Source organism: Cygnus atratus, chromosome 1 (assembly GCF_013377495.2).
Source record: "Cygnus atratus isolate AKBS03 ecotype Queensland, Australia chromosome 1, CAtr_DNAZoo_HiC_assembly, whole genome shotgun sequence".
Taxonomy (NCBI): Eukaryota; Metazoa; Chordata; class Aves; order Anseriformes; family Anatidae; genus Cygnus; species Cygnus atratus.
In genome coordinates this window covers 99182299-99209425 of record NC_066362.1, presented here as the reverse complement: position 1 = coordinate 99209425, position 27127 = coordinate 99182299, and the positions used below count along the sequence as shown (strand labels likewise).

General features: G+C 36.9%; 1 protein-coding gene across 1 annotated transcript in view; it reads left to right on the top strand.

Moving 5' to 3' along the window:
* The window catches only part of SPAG17 (sperm associated antigen 17), a 114800-nt gene that overhangs the window by 25948 nt on the left and 61725 nt on the right, over window positions 1-27127 (top strand). The window contains exons 5-17 of the mRNA XM_050708444.1: window positions 4734-4941; window positions 6646-6840; window positions 12416-12597; window positions 16069-16224; window positions 16950-17031; window positions 17399-17517; window positions 18411-18548; window positions 18631-18741; window positions 19328-19478; window positions 21078-21308; window positions 23413-23498; window positions 24157-24273; window positions 25746-25900. Coding sequence (XP_050564401.1) covers window positions 4734-4941; window positions 6646-6840; window positions 12416-12597; window positions 16069-16224; window positions 16950-17031; window positions 17399-17517; window positions 18411-18548; window positions 18631-18741; window positions 19328-19478; window positions 21078-21308; window positions 23413-23498; window positions 24157-24273; window positions 25746-25900 — 1931 coding nt within the window. The remainder of the gene's footprint in view (window positions 1-4733; window positions 4942-6645; window positions 6841-12415; window positions 12598-16068; window positions 16225-16949; window positions 17032-17398; window positions 17518-18410; window positions 18549-18630; window positions 18742-19327; window positions 19479-21077; window positions 21309-23412; window positions 23499-24156; window positions 24274-25745; window positions 25901-27127) is intronic.

Here is a 27127-nt window from a genome sequence, read left to right as displayed (position 1 = left end):
GATAACACCAAGCTGAGTGGTGCATTCCACATGCTGGAGGGAAGGGTTGCCATCCACAGGGACCTTGATGGGCTTGAGAGGTGGGCTCATGCAAACCTCATGAAGTTCAACAAGGCCAAGTGCAAGGTCCAGACCTGATGAGTGGACTGAGAGAAGCCCTGCAGAGAAGGACTTGGGGGTACTGGTGGGTGAAAAGCTTGACATAAGCCAGCAATGTGTGCTTGCAGTCCAGAAAGCCAACCATATCCTGGGCTGCATCAAAAGAAGTGTAGCCAGCAGGTCGAGGGAGGTGATTCTCCCCCTCTGGTCTGCTCTTGTGAGACTCCACCTGGAGTACTGCCTTCAGCTCTGGGGTCCACAGCATAAGAAAGATATGGACCTATTAGAACAAGTCCAGAGGAGGGCCATGAGGATGATCAGAAAAAACCTCACTTCCACATATTCTCCAAAATCATTACTTCTACCTCCAAGACTGCCTTAATCAGGTTACTTGTGTGTTCTAGGAGGAATTTCAGCAAGATTGCACAGAATCACAATCATATCAGACCTCTAACTACTTTCTAACTGCTGTAATTATTAAAAAAAAAAAGTTGTCAGTGCTACATTTCAAAAACTTACTGAACAATTATTTTTTGTTATAGTCCTTTTCCACCAAATATTCATTGAACTGAAGACCTTCATTAACAAAAAGTCAAATACTTGCTGCAAAAAGTTACTGTTTGTTGATCAAAAATTACAGGTATTACAAGACATGATATAAAACCTGTAAAATTAGATGATATGGAGACCTAAGCAGTCTGTGCATGTAAAAAGTTAAAGAAAATGGTTTCAAGGATTATGTGTAGTTGTAAAGTCTGTAAATGTTTTTTATAAATAACTGTATTTGTGGGAATAATTGGCGGAGGAGGTATAATACAGACTCAATAACATTAAAAGCTAGTCAATGAATTAGTGTATTGGTCTCATTGAAGTCAATTGCAAAACTTTTACAAATTATAATCACAGAATCACAGAACGGTTGATGTTGGAAGGGACCTCCAGAGATCATCTAGTCCAACCCCCCTGCTCAAGCAGGGTCACCTAGAGCATGTTACACAGGATCACATCCAGGCAGGTTTTGAGTATCTCCAAAGAAGACTCCACAGCCTCTCTGGGCAGCCTGTTCCAATGGTCTGTCACCCAAACTGTAAAGAAGCTCTTCCTCATATGGCAATGAAACCTGCTGTGATTCAATTTATACCCATTACCCCTTGTCCTATCACTGGTCACCACTGAGAAAAATTTGGCCCCGTCTTCTTTACGTTGTCCACTCAGGTATTTGTAAAGTTTGATAAGGTCTCCCTCAATCTCCTCTTTTCTAGGCTAAACAGGCCCAGCTCACTTAGTCTTTCCTCGTAAGACAGATAATGTAAGCCAAATAAATGTGTAAAGAATGTGAGAGAAAAAAAAAATATCTCAAGATGAAGAGGAATTCAAAGGGTAAAGCTAAAGTGCAAATAAGTGCAAATTGTTTATAACAAATGGAGGAGAAATGACTTTTCTTTTAGATATTAATTAGTGCTGGAAAGTAAACTGTAAAACCTTGATGAGGGAATAGCGTCCACCCTCAGCAAGTATGCCGATGATACAAAGCTGGGAGGAGTGGCCGACACGCCAGAAGGCTGTGCTGTCATTCAGTGAGACCTGGACAGGCTGGAGAGCTGGGCAGGAAGTAACCAAATGAGGCTTAACAAGAGCAAGTGTAGAGTGCTGCACCTGGGAAGGAACAACTGCATGTATCAGTACAGGCTGAGGGATGACCTGCTGGAGAGGAGCTCTGCGGAGAAGGACCTGGGAGTCCTGGTGGACGACAGGTTGACCATGAGCCAGCAGTGTGCCCTGGTGGCCAAGAAGGCCAATGGATCCTGGCGTGCATAAAAATGAGCGTGGCCAGCAGGTCAAGGGAGGTGATCCTCCCCCTCTACTTTGCCCTGGTCAGGCCTCACCTGGAGTACTGTATCCTGTTTCTGGGCTCCCTGGTACAAAAAAGAGAGGGGTCTTCTGGAAAGAGTCCAGCGGGGGGCAACAAAGATGATACAGGGCCTGGAGCATCTATGAGGAAAGACTGAGAGGCCTGGGTCTGTTCAGCCTTGAGAAAAGAAGACTGAGAGGGGATCTTACCAATATTTACAAATATCTTAAGTGTGGGAGACAGAGGGATTTGGCCAACCTCTTTTCAGTGGTTTGTGGGGATTAGGACATGAGGCAATGGCCGAAAAATGGAACACAGGAAGTTCTGCACCAACATGCAAAAGAACTTCTTCACAGTGAGGGTGACAGAGTACTGGAACAAGCTGCCCAGGGAGGCTGTGGAGTCTCCTTCTCTGGATATAGTCAAGGCCTGCCTGGATGCCTACCTGGGCAACCTGCTCTCGGGAACCTGCTTTGGCAGAGGGGTTGGACCCGATGATCTCTTGAGGTCCCTTCCAACCCCTACAATTCTGTGATTCTGTGTAAACAAAAATTTGAAGTTTAAAGATTAGTCACTTTAATATTAAAATGGAGCCTTAGGCTTTGTTTTGGCAAGGTTACTCTTGTATGTATGAATTTATTTCCCTGGAGAATCTGAGGATAGTTGGTTTTGAAGGTAGAAGAATCTCTGGAATTACAGTTTCTTCTTGGTTTTAGCCAAGCAATCTGGACAGTTGTCTGCTCCACTGGATTATATCTCTATCAAAGTGTGATGGACAAATATGAGAGAAGCAGCTGAAGGAAAAACTTCTCAGTTTGGGAGGCCTCAGTCAGTTGGGAGGCCTCTTCACTATAAACATACTCTGCAGTACAGAATGGGCAAAAATTGGCTTTTAATTTAGAATTTTAACTCTAAATTGCCTGCCATAAAATTTCAGTCCTTTCCAACTAGCTCGTACAGTACAAGGTCCACTGACAGCTCAGGTGTTGAAACCAGGACTGCACTGGCAGATTAATTCTCAGAAAACTAACATAACCATCCATTTTTCTTTGGAGTAAACACCGATATATGGAATGGCAGAAGAAAAGCAGAAAGTGAAAGGCAAAAATAAACCATAATTCCATTATGAAATTTCTGTTTTTCAGTAGGAGCAGAAGCTTGTCATTGACTGCCAAGTGTATCCATTTGAATTATTCAGAGACACTTCTGCATAATTAGAAAAGCGTGTGAGGTAGTAAGATTTATGTAATTATGTAATACAAAGTTTAAAATGACAGATGCAAAGCTAATGGAAGACTGAAAACTCCACAGAAATCCGCACCTAGTAGGGAACATGAAATGTGACATCAAAAAGGAAAGAGTCCTCAAAAGGAGAGGCTTTTAGTTCCTGAAGTTCTAAGGCCAAGTAGTGCTCTTTATTGGAATCGTGACAAATTCAGATACCTCTCTGCTTATTTGAGGCTTAATTACATTAAATGATTCAGGTGCAATTAATAAAACTGATTGTAAACACTGTGGCCTGATGATTGCATCATCTGTTTTGGTGTGTTCATCAACTTAGAATTCAAATTGATACTATCAAAATCTTATGCTTGAAATGTCCAAAGTTGAATAAATCTGAAAGCAAATAATTAATACTGTTCAAAATCCCCAGTACCACAGCACAAACAGTTTTAAGAATCTATTGAAGGTATTTCTAAATAGTACAGAAAGGGAATGCATGAAGAAGGGAAGGAAGGAAATGATTTTCAGCTTTGGTTTTGAATTTGAGCTAAACACAATTTCTACAGCTGGGAAGTCTGCTTTTCCAGCTGGGTGTAAGGAAAACAACTGTGTGGAGTCATCTGACATATCTCATTTGCATGGAGAGCTTTTTATTATTATTATTTTATTATTATTATTTATTTATTTAATAGCCTTTAAAGTGACACCTGCAGGATGCTAGCAGTTAGTAGTTAAGTTAATATCTTTCCAATGTATTTAATTTAGCTTTAAAAAAAAACAACAACATTCTCATGTGGTTAGAGCATAGTCATGCTGCTGGGAAAAAGTAAGATTTTTGTTCTTACAGCATTTCTCTTTACCTTAATATATTTTGGATTATTTTAATTTTAGACTCGTTGTGAGCTTCTTGGATTTATAATGTGAGCCATTGGGACACTATCACCATCTTTTTTCATTCTTTACTCTTAAATTATCAAGTAGAATTTAGCATAGAGGGTTTGCTAGGAAATAATGAGAATGGCTGAGTAATATCCTGTGTGAAATGAGCACAAGGCTCTTGGTTGTAGTTTATAGTAGACAGATACTTACATCAAAGACAAAATAGTGCTGGTACTGTTTTGTGCCATACTCAAGAGTGTTAACGGAGATGCTGAAGACTTAACAGAAATTGAATTTTTAGTCTTATTTTCCTTTAGTCCAGGGAAGGTTTCTGGCTGATGCAAGTACTGTAGTGGTAATTGCTGAAGGTCATTGGTTCTTTACTTGTCTTTCTGTCAGTATTCATTTAATCAATTCTGTAGGTATAACATATACCTTCCCCTCATAGTTCCTCTTTAATGTCAAGTCTTAACACTATGATTTAGTAAGAATATAATAAATTGAATGGTGCGTTTGAGAAGGAAAAAGCAGTGTTTAAGACATCTTTAACACAACAATTTTACAACTGTGAGAGGGAAAAGTATTCAAGTTATTCATTGATCCACTATAATTTTATAGCAATCTGCCCTTTGTTCTTCACAAAGGCTACAATGAAACCTTAGTTTCTTCATCTTGTCAGGCAGAAGAAGAGCTAAAAAAGGAAAAAGATGGAGGAAAAGAGAAAGGTAAACCTCTTGGCAAGAAGGAGAAACGCCCTAGTGCCAAGACAGTTGAGAAAGAAAGGAAAGGAAGAAAGACAGACGTAGCCCCTGCAGTGCCAGCTACTGTTAAAAAGAACACCCAGTTGAAGCGACGAGGAGAAGAGGAAGAGGAATTCAAATACATTGGTATGTAAAAAATGCAGATATGCTCCTGATAAACTTGCAAAAATCGTCAATCCTAGCTTCACATTCAGTACGTTTTTTGTTTCATGTTGAAAGATGCATTTGGCAATATTAAAACATTGCCACCTTGCATTTGAAGAGGGCACTGTGCTTTGCTTAGAAGTAGGATATATTGTACAACCCAAGAAATAAAATAGAGATGAGATATGTAGCACGTTAACATCAAAAATGTTTTAGCATGTGTAAGACTAAAGTGGCTAAATAAATCCTACATGTCCTTACACAAAGATTTCAGAATAACTAAATGCATGTGTCAGTATCCAAAGGCATCTTTCTCCTTGTATTAATAAAGTAAAACTGAGCTGTCCACCATTGTTTAGGGGTGAAGCCAGGTTCTGTATAAAGGGCAATATGATTTCATTTGCTGTAAAAACATGTGGGTAGTGCTGAGACCTGAAGAAAGCTAGTCCAGAAGTGAGCTATACAAGGTAAGGAATAATATGCTAACCAGTGTTGAGAAAATCGTTATTCTCAATACGTGGCACCCGTGGTTACAAATGTCACTGGAACAAAAAATATTGGAGAATGTGCATACCTCTCCTCATTAGATCATAGTTATATTTAATTTGGACCACAGTGAGCTTTAACTACGTCAGAAAAAACAGGATCTCTCCTGCTAGAGAAGCACTTGCTGGTCTTGAATGTGTAGCCGTTATTCCCCAGTTGAACCCCTGCAGGCATTCCTTCCTATTTCATCAGACTTTTGTCTATATCTCTTTTGAGATCAATGATACTCCTCAAGCATCTAAAAAGCATTGGTCTAGATGTTTAGAACAAATCTGAATCTTAGTCAAGCTGACAAAATTACATAGGAGCAGAACAGTGGCTTTCTGTGCATTAGCTTATTTTCTTAGATAAGACATGGCAAAAATATCATTTTGATAATTTTAAGATTTTTCAGGGACTTAAAAGAGAAGTGTTTGAAGAAATGTTTGTGCCTGTAAGAATCAAAGCTAAAGTAATGTAGAGAACTCATGTTATCTTGCTTATGTAAGTATAGAATGTACTGTACAGAATGGCTTTGAGTAGCTATTAATGTGGTTCTGCTAGGCCCTATAGAAACAATTTTACCAGATCCAACGTTTTTGATTCCGATCTGAGGGGCGTCTGAGGAGTGGGCAGAAAACATCAGGTACCTGTATAAGATAAGAGATTTTTTTTACCCCATATCCATACTTGTTGCTGCCTTGTTAGTCACAGCTAATAAGAAGAAAAAGTAAGAAAAATAATAATTACCTCCAAAAGCTAACCACCGTGAAAAGTGTCTTTGTTTAGTATGCTTAATAGCTTTATGTTACGAACTGCTAGCATTGCCATTAAATTTTATTAACTGAGATCATCTGATTAGTCCCAAGGGTATTTACAAAACAGTGAATGCAATGATTGCAGATTATCTCAAAGGAGAATTTGTCTAGGTACTTTGTGCTTGCAAAGATGATAGAAAAATAAAAAAACAAACACCCCAGAGACTGTAGGAATATCCGAAGCTACCTACTGGTTCCTTCTGATTGCTGCATTTTTCTTAATTGTTTGTAATAGTTTGCTTCTGTGACCTTAATTTGCAGTACCACTGTATACGCAAGGAAAAAAAAATTTGTTTAGTTGTTGAATTCCTTACTCCGGTCTGCTTTATTGTACTTTGAACAGATGATGAACCAGATGATGGTGCCCATTATTACTTTATAATCTTGGGTTTCCACAACCCTCAGCTACTGTCTGTGATGTCTGAGCTTGGAGTTAATGTTTCAAGTGTAATCAGGATTTCTTCTGAGAATTACGATCCATTACAGACATATTTGGAAGCAGCTAAACTTCAAGAAGAATCTTTACTTTCACCTGAAGGTAATTTGGTCGTAAGAACAAAATTTGTGTAGAAAGAGTACTGGTTTATATTCAAGTAGACCGTTCCTGTTGTGCTTTTCTCCTCTGTGCCTTGTGTGTATGTATACTATCTGTGCGCAGCTTTATTTCCTAATGCAAAAATGCTGTTGCCACTGGTTTGGTCACCAAACCAAATGGTTTGCTAAAGTAAAAGCTTGCCTTAGCTGGCCGGTGGAAAGAAGGACTGACTAAGCAGTCAGTGTTGCAGCCACAGTTCTGTGCAACAGCCACCAGAACGTTTTATCAAATGCATACCTGTATGTGTCATTAGCCAGGAAGGTCTGTTTCTAAGAAAATTTGTACATTTGGTAATTTCAAAGGAAGTGCACAGCTGGCTAGGTTGTGACTGTGTGCCCAGCCAGAAAAGAATGTGTTACAGGATAACACCCTGTAGTCATACAGCCTGAGGACAACTGCGTAGCACCTCTGTTGAAAAGGATGTGGGGTTCTGGTGGACAGCAAGCTAAATACGAGTCATCAATGATGGCTAACCATACTCAGCTCTATTAACAGAGCCAGTAGGTCAATGGAAGTGGTTATCCCTGTTACTTGGCACTCATGAGACCAGAGTTTTAGGCTCTGCAGTACAAGAAAGATACTGATAAATTTGAATGAGTCTAGCTGACAGCCACCCTGTAAGGAGTGGCTAAAGGACCTGGGCTTGCTTAGTGTGGAGAAGAGAAGGCTTACAGAGCACCTAAGAGCACCCTTCCAATACCTTTGAGGGGTGTTACCAAGAACACAGAGTAAGACTTTACTGAGGTACATGGCCAAAGGAAAACAGGTGGTGTTCATGAATAACCTTCAGAAATCACAGACCCCAAAGATAGAGGGAAGGTCTGGAGCACAGGACATACACCCTTGGTAGAAGAGGATCAGGTCAGGGAATACTTAAGCAACCTTTGAATGACCATGGCAACTGGGAGAGGTGCTTGAGGACTGGAGGAAAGCAAATGTCGCTTCCATCTTCAAAAAGAGTAAGATGGAAGACCCAGAGAACTACAAGCCACTCAGCCTCAGTCCATGGGAAGATGATGAAACAACTATGATTATTTGCTTATTTATAAGGAAACTTTATAAAGTGAAAAAGTAAATATACCTGGTAGTCCTTCATTTAAGTAGCATTATTAGTAATGCAAGTACTTCTTGTTGGCGTGTGTGTTGTGGAGGGTTAATCTGTGTTCACTACAGATACCATTGCAGACAGGTGATGGTTACAACTACCTACTATTAATGCTGACAGCAGAAAGATTCAACTTCATATTGCAAAGGAATAGGTAAAATAACTGAGTAGTACTGAGGTAAGTTAGAGAAGTTTTCAGATCAGCTGATTCAGTTTAACTGAAACTGCATTCAGTTTAAAGATCTGCCTGCCATTCTCATTTATACTTGAGACTCATGAAGAACAAGTGAGATAGTGGAAAAAGATCTGGGAGGAAGAGGGAAAGGAATACAAATAGCCAGGGCACTGAAATCTGCTTAATTTCTGTTTCTGGGAAAATCCTGGAACAAAGAACTTACAACCAGTTAGAAGAAATGAATATATGAGTAACAGCTAGTATATCCCTGTACTCAGCTCCGGTAAGGCCTCACCTCGTGTATTGTGTTCAGTTTTGGGCCCCTCACTACAAGAAAGACATCAAGGCCCTGGAGCATGTCCCAAGAAGGGCTGCAAAACGGGGGAAGGGCCTGGAACACAAGTCTTATGAGGAGCAGCTGAGGGAACTGGGGTTATTTATCCTGGAAAAGAGGAGGCTCAGGGCAGACCTTATTGCTCTCTGCAACTACCTGAAAGAAAGATGTGGAGAGCTGGGGGCTGGCCTCTTCTCACAGATAACTAGCAACAGAACAAGAGGGAATGTCCTCAAGCAGAGCCAGGGGAGGTTCAGGTTGGAAATCAGGAGAAATTTATTCTCAGAAAGAGTGGCTAGGCATTGGAATGGGTTTCCCAGGGAGGTGGCGGAGTCACCATCCCTTGGGGTGTTTAAGGAAAGATTAGATGTGGTATGTAGGGACATGGCTTAGTGGGTTGGTAATATTGGTGGTAGGGGGATGGTTGGACCAGATGATCTTGGAGGTATTTTCTAACCTTAATAATTTTATGATTCTATATGTTGTTCAAGAACAAATCATATCAGACAAGTTTAATTTCCTCACAAAATTAAGTACTGACCTTTTAAGCAGAGGAATAGTTAGTGTTGTATATTTGAATTTTAATAATGCTATTTCTCATGGCCCCCAGTAAGCAAGATAGGTCTAGAGGAAAGCGTATGTATAGTAGGTGCAACCTCCTTGGAAGACCTTAGCTTCTGTAGAGTAGCTATTAAAGGCTTATAAAACAGAAGGATGCATGGAGTCGAGTCAAGAGAATTTGTGCTGTTTCTGGTATTATAAAGTATTATCATCAGTATTGGAAAAAGGGGGTGTGATTCAAATGCAAAATGTTCTTGACAAAATAGAGAATAACAATTTGGAAAAAAGAATATTATGTTTAATGTGGACAACTATAGTATAGTATATTTATGCAAAAATAATGTGTGTACAAATACAAGCTAGGAAGCACCTAACTAAAAGACACATTGTGAGTCAAGCTATCATGCTGACTTTGCAAATGAACATGTCATCGGTATCACTATGCCACTAAAAAAAATCTCCAGATTATAAATGGAAATATGTCCTAAAAAATACCTGAAGTAATTCTATCATACAACTCAACAGTGAGTTAAAATTTCATAAGAAATTTGTGTCAATCAGAAAATTCCAAATGATCACAAAGAAAATTATTAGGGATCTGTAAAACTTGACCTATGAGGAAAATAAAAAAAAAAAAATAGTCAGCCTTATCTTTTTAAACTTAAGGATAAAAGGCATAAAGGAGGATATGATAAAAATTTTCAAGTTTATAAAAGTCTAGAATAGAAAATAAAGAGTATAAATTACAAAAAAAAATACAATATAGCAGGAAGAAACTTTCTACAGGAGAGGTTGGTGAAGTACTAAAGTAGATTGAGTACGAATATTGAGGCTTTTAAGGTTATATTAGGCAAACATTTGTCACCAGTGATATAGTTAATTGTGCCTTGGAGCAGAGGTTAAACTATTTCCTAGTTGAATGGCTTTTGAAATAGATCACAACCGATCATTTCAGTAATGTACAAAGATATACTTCTAGAAAGGAAGACATTAACCTGTAAATCCAGTAGTGTTATAACGTTTCTGTTGTTCATGGCATTAGTACTCCTAAACCATGGATTAGGCACCATAGCTTTCGTGTTCTTTTCCTTCTCTGGTGCCTACATGCCCTGTTGGCTTTCATTTTGTGATGTTACCAAGTCAAGCACTACTAGTACCTTTCATATGGTTAGGTTTTTGTTCTTCTAATCACTCTAGTAGCTCTACTTTTATCTCCTCTTTTCTGAGAGTTAATATTCAGAACTTCGACCAGTCTCTCAGCCTGACAGTTTCTGCTGGAAATGTGTGACCTGACACATCCTAGTGATTCTAGGACTTCTGTTTCCACAGTGATGGTTCAAAATCACTATGCAGTGTATCAGTATACACTAGATGCTATTATTCCACTGTTACATGATTATAACAGATTGCTGTTGTTGTTCCAAAATTATGTAGAGTACTGCTGAATACCATCTTCACTTCAAATTCTTTAGTAATAGAAATGAGAATTCAGTTCTTCTGTGGGGTTGTGCCACATTTCTTCTGCATTGACAGTTTCTCCCAACTCCTGCATCTTCTTCTGGGGTTACTCATGGAAACTTTAATTTATTCTGAGAGGGTTTACATGATGAAAATATACTTGAGGAAGAAAAGGCCTTAGTATTATAGGCACAAGAATGAAGAAGAGAGGCGGTATTCAAGGCCAGAGCGTCTAATGATTGATCCTAGAGAGCCACGATGTTTCGGTGCAAGGGGAAACCTAAGCATCATACACTTATGTGTTTTAGTATTAAACTATGGGGTAGAGTTAGTAAAATATTATTATTCTTCTGTTGTAAAACTGAAATTTTTGGCTGCAATATTGTTAGTACAGTGCCACTCAACTTCCATTCAGCAGCGTGAAGTGGATGACCCATGACTGAGCGGTCTAAATATGATTATACTGCCAAGATATGCATTCAAAGCTGAGTGTGTTAGGAGAACATTGCCACTGAATTAGAGTTTATCTTTCATGAGCAGATGAAAAAAGAAGGAAGAAGAAAGATGGTCCTGCGACTGAGGTGAGCTGTTAGGAGCATGGAACAGTTTAAATCAAAGGACCATCTGGGCCAGTATTCTATCTCCAGAAGTGGTCATGAACTGATGCCTAAGGAAGAGGAGAAGAAGAATATGAAGAGAGTAAAGGAAAGGAATAGAAGTAATAAGAAAAGAAGAATAGTGAGATAATAGGAAATAATAGGAATAAAATAAATAATAGGAAAAGCACATATGAAACTTCTCAATGTGCACCTCACTTAGCGTCCACTTATTTTCAAGTCAAGGGATTTTCCTGATCCTGATGTGTCTTGTCTTTGTAGTAAACCTCAATGTATTTATTTTGTTTATTTTTTAAGGACTTGTTCAGTTTTCCTTGAACTCCTGAAAATTTCTTATACCTACAAAATCTTTTGGCAGAGAGTTCCCAGATCTTCTACCCAGTGCTTGGAGTTACTTATGGTACATACCTTCAAAATTATGATAGGGCCATTTTATAAGTTAATTGGCCATCACTTCTGATGGCTACTACACAAGGAATATATATCTTTGAGTTCTTTAAGAAGGTCAGCATTTTTTGAAGAGTTCACAGCCTCACAGGGTTGTTTTGGTTTAAATCCATAGGGCCACTGGAAAAATACAAGTGTGGTATTTGGCCTCAATGCTTATGTTTTAGAAGTGCTGAGCACCCACACATCCAAATGAAAGCAAGTCATTTGAAGGTTTAATGTTCTTATATCTCTTAAAATTAGGCTATAATAAGTGTGGTTGATCTTGGATTCCAGAGTGTGATTGTAAGTTTGGCATTAAGAGAGAAAGTTTTTTCTCTGTACCTGGAGCACCTTTGAAAATTGATCATCACCATGCAATAAAAATGAGAGCTATACAACTTCTAGACTCACTATTCGTAGTCATGTTATACCTTAAACTTCTTTTAACCCCACTTTCCTCTTCAACAAAATGTTGATAGTAAAGCTTGCTTATCCTATACTTAATGAACTGTTTGGTCTAAATTTGTGCTGGCAGCTTTGGAACAGTGCAAATATTTTTATATTTCCTAGGTTTCAAACATTAATTGCTGCTATTTTGGTGAAGTTTTTCTTTTGTTTTATTTCTGTGTGTTTGTTTTTCTAAAAGAAATGCCATGTTAGCCATACTTAGGCTTTATCTTGGTGGAGTTTTTTAAACCCAAAGTTTGGTGTCGGATTTTTTCTGAGACCATGAGAATGGGAATATTCTAACAGTACTTATAGAAGACTATTATACAATTTGTGCTTTCTGTAGAATGGAGATAGTGTACTGTGATTTATCTAATACTTTAAAATTTTAGATGTTGAAGCAGAGAAAAGAAAGAAAGATGAAGCTGTCAAAGATCTGGAAATGTTTTGGAAATACCTAGAGCCAGTTCTGAACAGTGGAAAGCACGGATCAAGTCTCTTTGATGTTGCCAGACTTCATCACCTGGTTAAGGAGAATGCCTTTCCCTCCGACTGGTCTGACAAAGAAATGCTGGTCAGTAGATAATGCTTTCACAACATGTGGCATGCTTTGAGGTTTGTAACATTTAGCACCAATTTAGAACTGGAAGGAATTTTAGCTTACTCTTCCGTGAAACAGAAACAAAATAGTTAGTATGTTTGTTATCTTCAACAAAAAATATTTTCTATATATCCAACAAGCGTATTCAGCATGTATTCACAAGGAATCCTTTGAATAAAGGTACCTGCCCTGGAGTTTCTTAATGTTGTAGGCCACAGCAGCAGAATCGAAAACAGTTCGAAATACTAAATTTATTCATTGGCTTCACAAAGGTTCAATTTAAATTTCATTAGAGAGTCAGATGTCAGTGCTAAATAAAATTAAAAATATGTTTTTGTCCTCCTGACACCAGGTCTACTTACTATATATCAGAAAAGTCACAAGAACAAATGAAAATGAATGCAAGAGGGCTTTTTGACCATAAGCTGTTGTTTTAGCGCACCTTGTACTGCTTCTTGTTGTCCTACCCAAAACATGTCTCTGATGTGTTACTCTTTATAGCCTGCTGAGTCAGGAGCATTGGAAAGGAAAGTAAACTGTTAGAAATTTTTTCCAACCTAGGATCTCAAGTATGGCAAGGTAAAAGGGTCCAGCATCTTCCAATCCACAGTGGTGGCAGTGAAAAATAGAACATGCTAAAGCAATATTCCATGATTTATCCTACTGTATTTGTGGCCTATATTATTAGGGTTAAAGGACAAACTACATTCTCCTAACACTTTTTTATAGTACATTAAATCCTGTATATAAACAATTTGGTGAGCTAGGAAGTACCCTTGATCCTGAAGGGATCAGAACTGAATTGGGCTAAATCCATAGTGGTTTTTAAGGCATTCACTAAAAATGCCTCAATTGTGGAAAGGTGTAGACTTGCTACTTACAACATTATTCGCCATTATATTCTTGATCTAATCTTAAAACATGAAGCCAATTTTGAGAAAGAAGTTCTTTAATCCTGTCTATCTTCCCAGTAATCACCTCTTCTAGGGGCCTGTTGCAGCCCTTAAATATCCTGCAAGCACATATCTTTACTGAAATAAAAGAATAATTATCCGTCACTGAAATTGTTCCAGCAGATTGTAGTTGTAATTTCACATTCTTCTCTATCAGAATTCAGCAGAGCTCTAAAGAAGTAGGAACATTTGTAAGTCTTTAAAGAAGCAGATGGGAAGAATGCAAGTCAAGAAATCATAGGTGGATAGAGTAAATCTGTTCTGGTGGGCTTCCAGGCGAGTCTTTGAGTCCTATCTTGCTGCATCTGGAAAGATCAAGAGATACAGAAGGAGAACTTTTTTGACAAATTGTTAGGCATTGTTACAAAAAATGATATTGTTATATACAGAAGGTCATCTCCATTTAAGATATTTTAGATATTTATAAAGGAAAATGCTTTCAAAAATATTTTCCTTTGTTCAAGAGTCACGGGTGGCTAGACTCAGAGAACTTTCAACAAGAATCTGATTCTGTTCTGAGATGAGGAGAAAGCAAGGAAGTAAATTCATAAAACTGTAATTATACTAACCTTTGTATCTGTCCTATTAAGCAGTGTCAGGTTGCATTATTTGTAACTCTGTAAAAATTAGAATCATATAATCATAGAATGGCTTGATTTGGAAGGAACCTTAAAGATCATCCAGTCCCAACCCCGCTGCCATGGGCAGGGACACCTTCCACTAGACCAGGTTGCCCAAAGCCCCACCCAACCCGGCCTTGAACACTTCCAGCGATGGGGCATCCACAGCTTCTCTGGGCAACCTGTTCCAGTGCCTCACCACTCTTACAGTGAAGAATTTCTTCCTAATATCGAATCTAAGTCAAACCTCTCTTAGTTTAAAGTCATTACCCCTTGTCCTATCACTACACTCGGTGATAAAGAGTTCCTCTCCAGCATTCCTGTAGGCCCTCTTTAAGTACCGGAAGGCCACTATAAAGTCTGCCTGGAGCCTTCTCTTCTCTAGACTTAACATCCCCAATTCTCATAGCCTGTCTTCATAGGAGACGTGCTCCAGCCCTCTGATCATCCTTGTGGCCCTCTTATGGACTTGCTCCAACAGGTCTGTGTCCTCCTTATCTTGGTGACCCCAGAGTTGGACATACTAGTCTGGGTAGGGTCTCACAAGAGCCGTAAAGGGGGAGAATCTCCTCCCTTGACCTGCTGGTCACACTTCATTCTTGTTTTGTTTAAAAGACTGTGCATGAAAAACACTCCAAGACTTTAAAATTGAAATTTTCATATGCTCCAATTATTTCTTGTAATATATGAATGGAAAGTTTTGCAAAAGAGCATTGAATTAGAAGAACAAAGGTGCACAAATATTAACTCTGAAAATTTTGTTTTCACAAATATGGCTCCTCTCCCAAACACCTCTTCTAAGCTTCAAACGTTATGAAAACTGCAACAAGTATTCCATATCTGATCAGTGATTTGGGTGCTTGTTTTGAAGCGCTATAAGGAGGGCCAGATTTAGAGAAAGCAAATGCTTGATACTTCTTAAGGGTCACTTAATGCTTTTAGTGTGAGTTAAGAACTTAATGACAGTTGTGTTTCTTCACCATGCTTCATTTTAGGAAACTTAAAATTGAGACATCTGATGTTTTACTAGACACCATCATTACATGTTTAGGCTGTACAAAAGAAGAATATGGCCACTAAAGCCACTTAAACCTGAGTGTGGCACGTGGTTTGAAACAGGGTTTGGTATCAATACAAAAGCATTTTAATTTTAAAATAGTTGTTGGTGTCAACTTTTTTTTTTTCCTCCAAAACCTTGGTGAAAACCACAGTACATCACTGTAAACTTGTCTCTTCCTATGTCAGATTTCAGTAGATACAGTTTTCTCCCTTTGGATGTTTGGGTGATATGATGACATTCCTTTGTTTGCACAGCTATGGATTTTCTTCTGTTCTTGAGGCCTTCTTTGTTTTAACAGAGGAATAGAAAGAAAGAGAGAAAGTAGTATGAGATTACATTGATTAGTTGGATTATTTTTGTTTTTTTATCCTTCATAGGGCAGGAGAATGGCTGGCATTGCAAATATGCTGCAGGTTGATCACCAGTAGAAACATACACAGATTATAGAAAAGAAGTATTTTATGTTCCCTTGCCTCTTCCTTCCCATCCAAAAGATAACCTACATTTCAATTGCGAGACAACAGACCTTGAATGGTTACTGTTAAGATTAGTTAAGCTGTATACAACTGAAGCAGCTGGATAACACTCAGTCCGTACTGTGGTATGGCAGCATTTAGGCAAATAAAGATGAGGATGCCTTGTTTTCTTAGACTTACTCTATAAAACATTTTGAATTAGTAAACAAAAATACCCTTGGAAAATTTAAACAGCTGTGTATCTGCTGGTTAGAGAACTAATGACTCTTGTGTCTTAAGTTACATGACACTTTTGCATGCAAACTTCATCCTTTTTACCTTATTTTCTGTTATAGCTTGCACTTGGCACTGCAGTGTTTGAAAGTATTGCTTGTTTAATGTATGACTGCCTGGATTGGAGAAGACAGCATTGTAACTACTTGGAAAACACCAAGTTTATTAATGTGCCTGAATTATCAGAGAGCAAATCAACACAACCACCTGCAACTGAGGCAAGGATCCTTTTTGCTTTACCACGTTTTTTGTAGAAAATAATTAGCTATAGGATAGAATTATCTGCCTTTAATTCTGCACTAAAAATTCAGATTGGACCATCACTCCATGTGTAATTTTTTGTGAATGAAATCGGGATTTTTGTCTTCAGCATTTAAAACTTCAAAAATTGAAGAGGGAAAAAAAAAAGCAGAACACTGGAGAAAGAGGGGAAAAAAAAAGAAAATTTAAAGGATCATACAGATACTGGCATAAAGTATCATGGGTGTAAAAATGACTTAACTTCTGGTGACACCTTCATGTGCCTAGAAAAATCACTATGCTTGCAGAGGTACTGTGTCTTGCTACAGATCAGTGAACTATCCAAAGAAGATGTTTAGTTCTATCCCAGATCAGTTCCTTTACTTTTTTCATGGTGGACAAAAGCTTAAGTGGGCACAAGAAAGCAGCTTGTAGGATGTGTACTAGTGCTGGGGAAAAAATTGGATTACTCCATCCATAGCAGTGCTACTGAATGTTCATTTAAAGCATTCATAAAACAACATTTCTTGTTCCTTTCACAGTCAGGTAGGATTTGACTCCCCTAGTAAGAACCATTTAAAAGTTTAGCATCTGATAAGAGGGTAAATAGCAAAAGATAAAAGAAATTGTTTTTTCCCACCTATTTACATTTGGCAATCCTCGTTTGTTTCTGATTTTTTTGTCTTTATCTTTGTTCTTTTAGATACAACCAGCACCACAGGTTACACCTTCAAAGAAAAAAGGGCAAGCAGAAGAAAATCTGCCAACAGTAATTTTGTCACAGGGTATGATTAAAGGATTAAAACACTTGCCCTGTAGCTGTTTACTGTTAATCTTACTGTTCCTTCATCTGACAGCACAAATCTCTGAAACTATTTGTTCAGTAAGCCAAATCTGGTTTGATGTTGTGAGAGTAGTTTCTTAGTGAAAACATTGTGAAAGTCTCTGGAAACTGCAATGGTGATAAATAAGTTCTTCAGATAATCACTTTTTCTAACTGTTCCTAGTCACACTTGGATATGAGAGCTATACAGTCCTAGACTTTATTAGTCCTTTTTAGAAAAATTGTTGAGGAGTTGAACTGGTCAGTAACACAAATTGACGTTTTTTAACAAATCCATCCTAATACTTTTTTTTTTCTTTTTACAACAGAGGAAGAATTTCCGGTTTTGGCTGCTTCTATGGATATGAGATATTACAATGACTTGCTGAATCAGATTCCTGAGGAATACTTTTCTGTGCCCTTAATGCTGAACTGCATGCTGGAACAGGTGGGAATATTATTTTTTTAATTCCTGTAGTTAATTCAGCTTAGACCTGTTATAATGAACTGATCAAAGATTAATAAATCCATCTCTTTCATACGGAGCTAAGAGACTATGCATAGAGGCACTGATCATGGAGGTTTAATATAAAGGAATCATAACTGAAAAGTGGCTTCCTTGTTTTCCTTTCATATTGTGCACGCTTACTCTGTACATACAGTATTATCCCAAAATCGTATTTCGAAGACTACAGATCCAATATAATCAAATGAGGAAAAGCTTGTCATTTTGTAGCTAAATCAGTAACAGTTTTTCACATCTTGCAACAGTGGTACTAAACTTTTACTGTTTTACTCAGTACAAAGGTCTTATGGCAAACTTAACACTAGAATTGGTGTGTGTCTCTGCTAACGCTAGACAGGTCTGATTTCTGTTGAGTTCAGACACAATTTACAAGTTAGTAAAGCTCTGTAGTATTATTTGAAAATCTTCCTTCTTTTCAAAATAATATTTCAGTTTAATTAGTTTATTTACTTCAAAAATAGACTCAGGCAAAAAAACGTCAAGATAAGGTCCAACATCTGAAATGCAGTCAAAATCTCTGTTCATCATTACAATTCTTAACATTTCAAGTTGGATATATTTTTCTTCTCATCCTTTGAAAAGTGAGTAATAAAAGAACACATTTAATTCTGTTTTCTATAATCTGTTTGGGGCAGAAACTAACATGCAGAATTGCATTTTTGGTACTTGTTAAAAAAAATAATTTTTTTTTCCTTACAAATGTATGGATATGTGTTTAGCTTGTATGTAGCTTATCTCAGGATCTGTTTGCTTGTTTTAAGGATGTTATGCAGCAGTCATACTGTAGTGAAGCTATCATATATCATGTTTACTAGGTTATTGCAAGTGAAGAAGACCTTACACCACCTAGTCTGGTGGTGCCAGAGCGCCGGGCAGATGGGCTACATCATACCATTGCAGGTCATATAGCTTCTGTCCTTCCTTCTCTTCCACTTTCTGAGAGTGAAAAAAAGGTTTGTGTTGTCTTTTATTTGTTACCTAAAATGATAATTAAGTCTTATTATTGGTGTTTAATGCATCTTTCTTTTTTAACAGAATCTCTATGACTACTTTTCTCCTAAGTACAGTGAAGAAACTGTAACCCCCAAGTACCCTCTCTTATTTAATTACCGTGATACTCTGGCTCAGCGATTACACCTGCTGAAGGTATAGTGATATCTATAATATATGATCAGTTCTAAAGTCCGCAGACAGCGAATGCACTAGAAAGGGTAGAGTGGTGTTTTTACAAAGGAGAACAGCATAGCCTAGATTTTCCTACTGAGATAGACACACTAATACATCTTCAGTGTGCTTAAGAAGCAATGGGTTACTGCTGCTGACAGAGGAGACGTCACAAACACAGAGCATTATATTGATTTCAGTGTTTGCATTAATAACAAGAATGTTTAGCTTTTGGTGTAGATGAGAGATACAGAACTCTGTTGATTTACTCTAGTGTTCCAGAATTTTTGAGACTATCTAGCACAGACAAATATCTTCTAACATCTATCTGTTTTTATGTCTTCTGTCAGTTCTTTTCTTCTGCATCTTCTTTTTCCTGCCCAAAATATCTGACACCATGATTCAATAACGCGCTGTGAGCACATGCTCAAAATTTAAGTATATATCCGACTGACTTAAGCACAGTTAACATCTTTTCCTATAAAAGAACGTATTTATTCTAACAATTTTTAGAAATCCACTGGTGTTAAAGTTTACTTTAACTCTTGTACTTTGGTTTTTGTTCCAGGTCCAAGACAACTTAAATCCAGAAAAGATTGAACGTGAAATGATGGATAAATTGCCTCTTAGGGAACTTATCCATTTCATCCTTCCTTCGACTGTAAACAACACTAAACGCTTGGCCAGTGTTCATGAGCTCATGCGTTATTTCACTAGTGGTGAACTGATTTTCTTTTTTCATTGATATAATTTCCTCTTTTTTCTTCTGGTTGATGATTCTGTTGAATAGATGGAATTTGGTGATGAGTTTTGTCAGCTACCTAAAACCTTTGAAGAATTTCCCATTTTTTGTATTCTTGATCATGCCTTGGCCTACCATACAAGTTAGGCTAACTTCAGACTTCTGTTTCATGGTTCTTGGGCAAGGCAATATGTGTATTAAATATTGCATAACTAAGAGCTGGCAGCATCTCAGAACTCTCTTATTACTTATTCACGTTTAATAAGAGAGAAAGAAAAAAAAAATTGTACAAATGGCTACTTTGATCTTAGGACACAATGCATTTTGGGAGACAATGACGTGGTTTATTTACCAACATTCTTGTGGTGGAAGAGCACATGTATCGTAGAAAATTTTTATTGAACAATAACTGGTTTTAAAAATGTATTCTCTGTAACCTGCTGGAATTAATAATGAAATGGCTTCTGCAATAATCTCTATCAAACCAGCAGAATACCTTCACTACTTCAACTATAATCACTTATGCTGTTACCTTTTCTTGTAATGTGCATACCACTGTGACATACACTGTGAAACAATCCCAAAGACTGCATAAATACCCTTAGGTAGTTTCAAAAGTTTACTCTATGACTACTAAGAAATAGAAACATTCAAATCCGTTTTGTTACAGTTATGTCATCATACAAGGCACAGTATTTGAAGTTACTTTCCCAGCTATTCATTCCCAAAATCCCATGTGTTGGATTAGTTTACACTAGCTGCATTGTTTCTAGTTGTTGGTATGTTTTTTTTTTAGAAGGTGTGTCTTAGCTATTAAGGTATTCTGTATTGCTGTAGCTTGCCAGCTGGTGGATATCAAACTTGATGGTCTTCACTAGACCATACTATACTACCAAACTCTCCCAACTGTTAACTTTGCTCTAGATAGCCAACATTTTCAAGATGTTCAATGTTTAACTACTCCAAAGAGAAAATGTTTCAAACTGAAGATACACTGTGTATGATTTGGGGACAGAACTACCTGTCTTAAAGTTCAGTCCTTCTAATAATTACCAATGTATGGACACCAATGCAAATAACCATAAATAGCATTTGTTATTGCCTTTACACCTTGCATGCTTCTATGCAAATTTTGTGTAAAATGTTGTCTGAAGAGGAAAAAAACACTTTGTTCTTTGTTTGAAAAGCTACAGATTAAAAAAAAAAAAGATGATAATAGAAGCCTTTTCATGAGCTAAAGCTGAAAATAACTAGTTGTTAACTGGTTTGGTAAAGTTTACTCAGTACTTTAAAATCAACATAATTTGTATAAAGTTAATGAGCCAGTACGTATTCAGATGTAGGAAGCACTTCATTTAAGATGGATTAATAGTTAGGCATATCATTTTGCAATTTGGAAACATTCAACTTTGAATGCAATGTAAAAAGTAGCTGACATAATTTGATCCAATACCATTAAGGAAATTGTTCTTGGCTTTTGCAGAGTTGCCAAGAACAATATGCTTGCATAGTCTTCTATTTATCTTCTGCTGAGCCATAAGAACATTTTCAGTTAATGACTGTAATTCTTTTATAGAACTTCTGAGTTGGGCTGAAGTAGAAAGAGCCTTCAGAGTGTTTACTTTTGAAAGCCTGAGGCTGACTGGGCTGAGTGACTCTGGTCTCCTGGAGAGCTCTGGATCTATGGTTGGAGGTGATTCTGAAGTGTCTTATATCCCGTGGGATAATCCAGCCAGGTTTGCAAGACAGCTGAGACAACTCTTCCTTATGGAAACGAAGCTTAATGAGAAATCACCAAGAGGCTCTGGTAAAAACCTCTCTATTTATGTTACTCCTGAAGAATTTGAATCTGCTATTTATTTTACCATATCGTTTGCTGTTACAAGGCAGTGATTTTTCTTCCTTGTACAAATCACCAAATTTTAAGTATTGCATAGTCTGCCCATTGACTATCTACATAGGAATACTACATAAAGACAAAAACTAGCTATTTTTGTATGACAACATTAAACAGTTGATTTAAGCAACTCTTTAAAACGGTATGTGTAGAAAAATGTGTACTGTAAAACTGTTTAGTTGCTAGTGACATCAAATACATTTTAGAGACATAAAATAACTGAAAACAAATACCTTTCTGAATGCAAGTTCTTGTGAGTTATAATGGCAGCTGAATTTTTACTACCTTAGTAGCATCCACAGATTAAAATCAAAAGTGATATATAAGGTTAATTCGATGATTACCACTGAACAAGTAAGAGGAGTGGAAAATATATATACCTTACACATGAGGACTCTAGAAGATGATATAAAAAGTTGAAAGGTAAAAAAAAAAAGTGCTATTCTTGGTAATTACACGTGCATACATATCTTTTACTGCATTTTTATCTTCCAGGTGTCCCTCTTCTTTCACATGCAAGTAAATTCAGCATGGAGTTTTGATATTCAAAATTTTAGGCCCAATTTAGAAGTAAAGAAGAGCCATATTTATTTTGTATCAAAGAAAGTGAGACCAGCAAATAAGGCTAACATATGGTAGAACTGACGGTTCCAAGTTTCAAGCCAGTGGAGCTTGCAACTTATTTAAAATGAAGTGTATGTTCAGGTTTATGTTAAAACTTGCTTTTGCAGCAAAGATACAGGAAAGAATGAAGCTGAGAGTTCTGCAAAAGGGAAATTCTACAAAAACTGTATATACAGAATGAAGGTGTTGTATCTAGCCTAACTTTATCTGTCTAAGAGTAAGCATCTAGCCAAGGCTAATTATCTAGGCCCTTTTTGTGACCAGGGGAAAAAGAAGGGTTATTTAAGCAATTAGCTTAGATGGAATCCTTTCCTTGCAATGTTGGAGCGGACAAAATGAATCCCTCTTATCTGCCTCTTTTCTGAAGTGTGAGAACATTTTTTGGTGTTTATTTTACTTTTTTGCTAAACACAGTACTAAATATTGTAGTTACAAACACAGCTGTCAACATTTCAACACTTCTGCAGCACAAAAACAGATATCAAGAAGAGAAAACTATTGCTATTGGATTTCTTTAGCCTTCTAAAGGCAGTCAGTAAACAGATGTAACTTTCCAGAGAATCATAGCCTAAAGGTACAGAGAAACAGTCTGGAAGCTGAGCTGTTCATGAACCATTTATAAACAAATACTTCCAGGAGTATTTTCTCTCAGGAATAGAATTTTTCTTGATGTATGAATTTTGATCAAATATTAGTGACTTCTGCCCTAACCCAGGGCATAAAGAATTCTATTAAAATGAAATTATTTCAGAAAGAGACAAAATGAGAATATAGAAGTAAAAATCTCCTTATGATTCTATTCATATCAGGTGCCCATTGTAATACTGATAGTTTATCAGTCAAACTAGTTCATCAGAATTACTAGTTAGATCCTTGACAGATGTAATCTGTCAGTAGCTAATAGAACTCTATAAATCCAATGATTCTGTAAAGTTTAAAATACATTTTTTCAAAAATTCTCATATAAAAATAATTTATTTTACCTGTTATTTGTGTAATCTGTGCAAAGGAATAACTGTCATTTCTCAGGTAGTAAGCAGAAAAATGGTTCTTCACGTTTGAGTCTTGAGGACACTTCTTAGAATATTTGTAATCTTTTTGACCATGCAAGGCCATCACAGGACAGATCAAGAGGAAAATTTGAGTGGAACTTACAAAGACTTCTTTTTTCTTTTTTTTTTTTCACTGAACAGTTTGATGCTTGTTGTTGTACATGGATTTCAAAGTGTGGGAGAGGTGTATCATGTATTTAGCTTACTAGTGTCATAAAAGAAAGCTTCAACTTGATGGCAGTCTCATTGAGGAGGCTAAAGAAATTGCAGAACTTTGATCTTAGCATTGAGGACTGGAATTTCTGGAGCAATTTTAAAATTCTGCTTTCAATTTTCAGGACATGCAGAAACAGATGATAAGGATGGAAGAGATTGGTCGGCTGATCCTGTTTTGAGCAAAGAATTGGATCTTTTTTCTGATCTGGCAAGTGTGATTGAGTGGACTAAACTGTGTTCTATAGTATGAGACAACAGAAAATATTGTTCAATGCTGGGAAATGTTGACGTGGATTCCTTTGCAATGCTGCATGAGAATGTCAATTTTGTGATGTTTGGGAAATAGTGACAAATCTTTTAAGCACTTAGAATTTCTTTGAATTCTAAGGTGATGGGGTTTGGTGAAGCTACTACTGGCAACACTGGTTTCATTGAATACGAGGGTTCAAATACTTGGATGAGAGTTTGAGAGAAATTGCCAAACTGTCAAACTAATAGACTGTGTAGTTTGGCTTCTTTAAAAACACCTGCCTGCCATACAGCCCTGGATAAATATAGCAATTTTAAGATTACTTCATAGGACCTGTCAAAATATTCATAATTACTTACAGCACTCAAAAACATATAACCTAATAATAAAAATAGATGAATTATGTTTGCCATAAAGAAAAGACAAAAGCAAAACCTTTGGGAGCAGTTGTGTTTTTTATTAAATATTGCCATACGGCTCTACACATGTGCAGCATTATGCAATTAACTGTGATGCAACATGGGATGCCGTTTACTAAGACAACAGATTACAGTTAACTTGATACAATTGACACTGAAATGTTGATATTCATTATTTTGTTTTGCTGTATTTTGAGGTGAGTCTGGAAAATAATGGCCTAGAACCAAACTTAGAAGAAATAAAAAAGATTCAGAAGCGTTGTCTGACAGACTGGAGTTTTGCTGAGTATTTTCAACCCCATGTTCTTCTTCAGGTATCTGTGAACTGACAATGTTATAGATACAGTCATGCATCAGAATGCTTCACAAAGAATTAGTAGTGGAATTGGTTCAGTTTTATCCCTGATAACATTTTCACCAAAACACGTTGTTCTTCAGCTGCTTTAAATTTCAAACAAGAAACTGAATTTTGTACTTGTTTTTTATTTTGTGGTTTGGCGGCACTGCAGCTGTTCTTTTTCGTATGAGTCTTTTAACTAAATGCGTGATGGAAAAAAAAAAGATCTTAGAGGTGATCTTCCATGACAGTTATGGCATTCGTAAGTCCACTGTATGTAGCAGCATACTTTACAAGTACATATTCAGCATATGTTTTATGGGCAAATAGAAAATTTTGTCATAATCATGCTTTACCCTCTCAGGGCTACAAGGTTCATTTATAGAAATCTTGCAAGCTAAAGACCAAAATTCTTCTTGCGGTGAGACAGAAAAACAAATATGAAAGATAAGTTCAGGTATAGATGGCATAAGGTGATAGGCATTCTCTTTGGAGAGGTGTAAGCTGTGTGCTGCCTTGAGCTTAACATGCTTCAATTTGTTTTTGATCCTCACACATGCTATACAAGCATTGAGGAAAGGCTGCTATTTCAGCACCACTTTAGCATCACTGCATGTCTGGTCACAGATTTCAGTACATGGGGAATTCCTTCTTATGCAAGGTAAATAGCTAATACTAATTGAACTGTCAATAATGAATCTAGCCAAAAGATACTGGTATAAAATAACTGCAACAGAAAACAACAATATTTTGGTAATAATATTTCTTTATTTCCTATACTAAATGTCACATCTAAGCACAATTCTTACAACCAGCTGGTAATGAGATTTTCATACTTAAATCATACTTGTTGTCATAGTATTACTTCAGTTTTACTTCAGTTCAATAGTTCTGTAAAAATGATGGTTTGAAAGAAAACTTTCTTCTGTCTATAACTAAAAAATAAGTTACAGCCTGCAGACAATGTGAACACTGAAAAGCGAGGGACTGTCCAGAACAGAGTGGAATAATATAGGACACAGTAAATCTCAGAGGTGTACAGGTCATAGAGTAGCAAATTGGATACCAAACTATCTTAACAGAAGCTAGTTTGTTTTTCTCTACCTGCTAGACAATAGTTCTGCTTTTATTCGTTATGTATTTAAACACTTGGTTTTAAATCTTAAATAGATATAAACAATTTTATTCTTTAGCTGATATTTTTCATTCATGGTCAGTCTCAAAAGTGGAGGATAGTGAGTACCTCCGCTCAATATGGATAGTAATGGAGTTCAGTTTCCACATACCCGAACACTTCAGATTGCTAGAATCCAAGTGCTTTGCGTACATCCTGAAGGAAGAGTGAAGTTCCAATGTACCTCAGAAGTACCAGCTAAAAGCTCTGCTGTGTACCATCTGCACATACTACTGTATATAAAGAGGATGTACCTTTGTTTCTTTGCTTTTCAGGTTCTGTATGCTGCAACCCAAGAGTATAGATGTATTGATTGCTTTTATCATACCCAAGATAACTCTTTACTAATGGTTCTTCACAATCCTATGAATCAGTATCGTTCGTGCCAAGAGACTTGGGATGTTGCATTACACTCTAATGTTGGATTCAGGTAATTAATTTTATTATTCATATCTCATTCACAGTCATTTTCAATTAAAGTCTGCATGGTCATGCTTGGAACAAAGCTCTGAAATGAAAAGACACCATGATGTAACTATATTTATGAGAAAGCAAGTCATGCAGGTGGAGAGCAGTACTATATCAAAGTATTTTTGAGACAAAGCTTTTCAGAGGAGAACCATGCAGTAACTGTGTATGTAACTGCTTATCACATACTATAAAAATATGATAATACATACACACAAAGTTATTTTATGGATATGCACATCAAAAAAATGATGCTGAGGTGGAGGATGTCAAAAAGAAAACTGTCTAAAAATTTAATTATCTTTTTTTCAACTATGTTTACATAAATCATGCATTGTCATGGAAAATTTTTCAAGAAAAGCTAGAGTCCCTTTGTCAATATTAGAATATTTTTTTTCTAACAATATCAGATTCTTCTTAACTGTTTGCCACTATCTGCTCACCAGTAAGAAGTATGAAAGTGCTTGGTGTGCTATTACTCGAGCTTTTGCCAGTGGACCTGTGTATTTTGGAATGCATTTTTTTCACTGAAGCAGCAGTATACACGATGATGTGTATCCAACTGCTATTCCAACTTATTGATCACAGGTAGAATATGTGTCCACATACTGATGTGTAAAAAGGCTATGATGTCATGGAGAGATACCTGAGCTAGCTTTAACCTCATCACAGTGGTGCACTGTGATTTAATTAGATTTGATTTATCAAATAGAGTTGCAAGCAACTTATCCAATGGACAAACTTTTTTTCACAAATCTGTCAGCAAACATCACTTTCTGAGTGAGGTGTCCTATTTATCAGAATACTGGAATCTGAAAATAATTTTTTTGTGCGTACCTATGTATTTTAATAGGCTTGAATGCTAAATAGGCAAAACGTGTCTTCCTCAAGACATATTTTGTATCATGTGTCATATATTTGCTCTCAATCAAGGAACTCCATGTGTCAGTCTCAACTTTCTAGTCATTTGCACTTAAATTATTTGCTATGAAAAGAGGCTGTTGTGATTAGCAGTGACTGAGACCAGAGTCAGGAGAGATTTACCAGCAGAAACTGGAAGTTCCTTGGAGAAAATGATGGCTGTTTTGTGGTTGTTCCATTAAATTCAGTAAATGTCTGGTCTGTCTGGACAATCTTTTTTTTTTTTCTCCCATGTATTTAACAGTTGCAATGTACCCCAAAGATAATG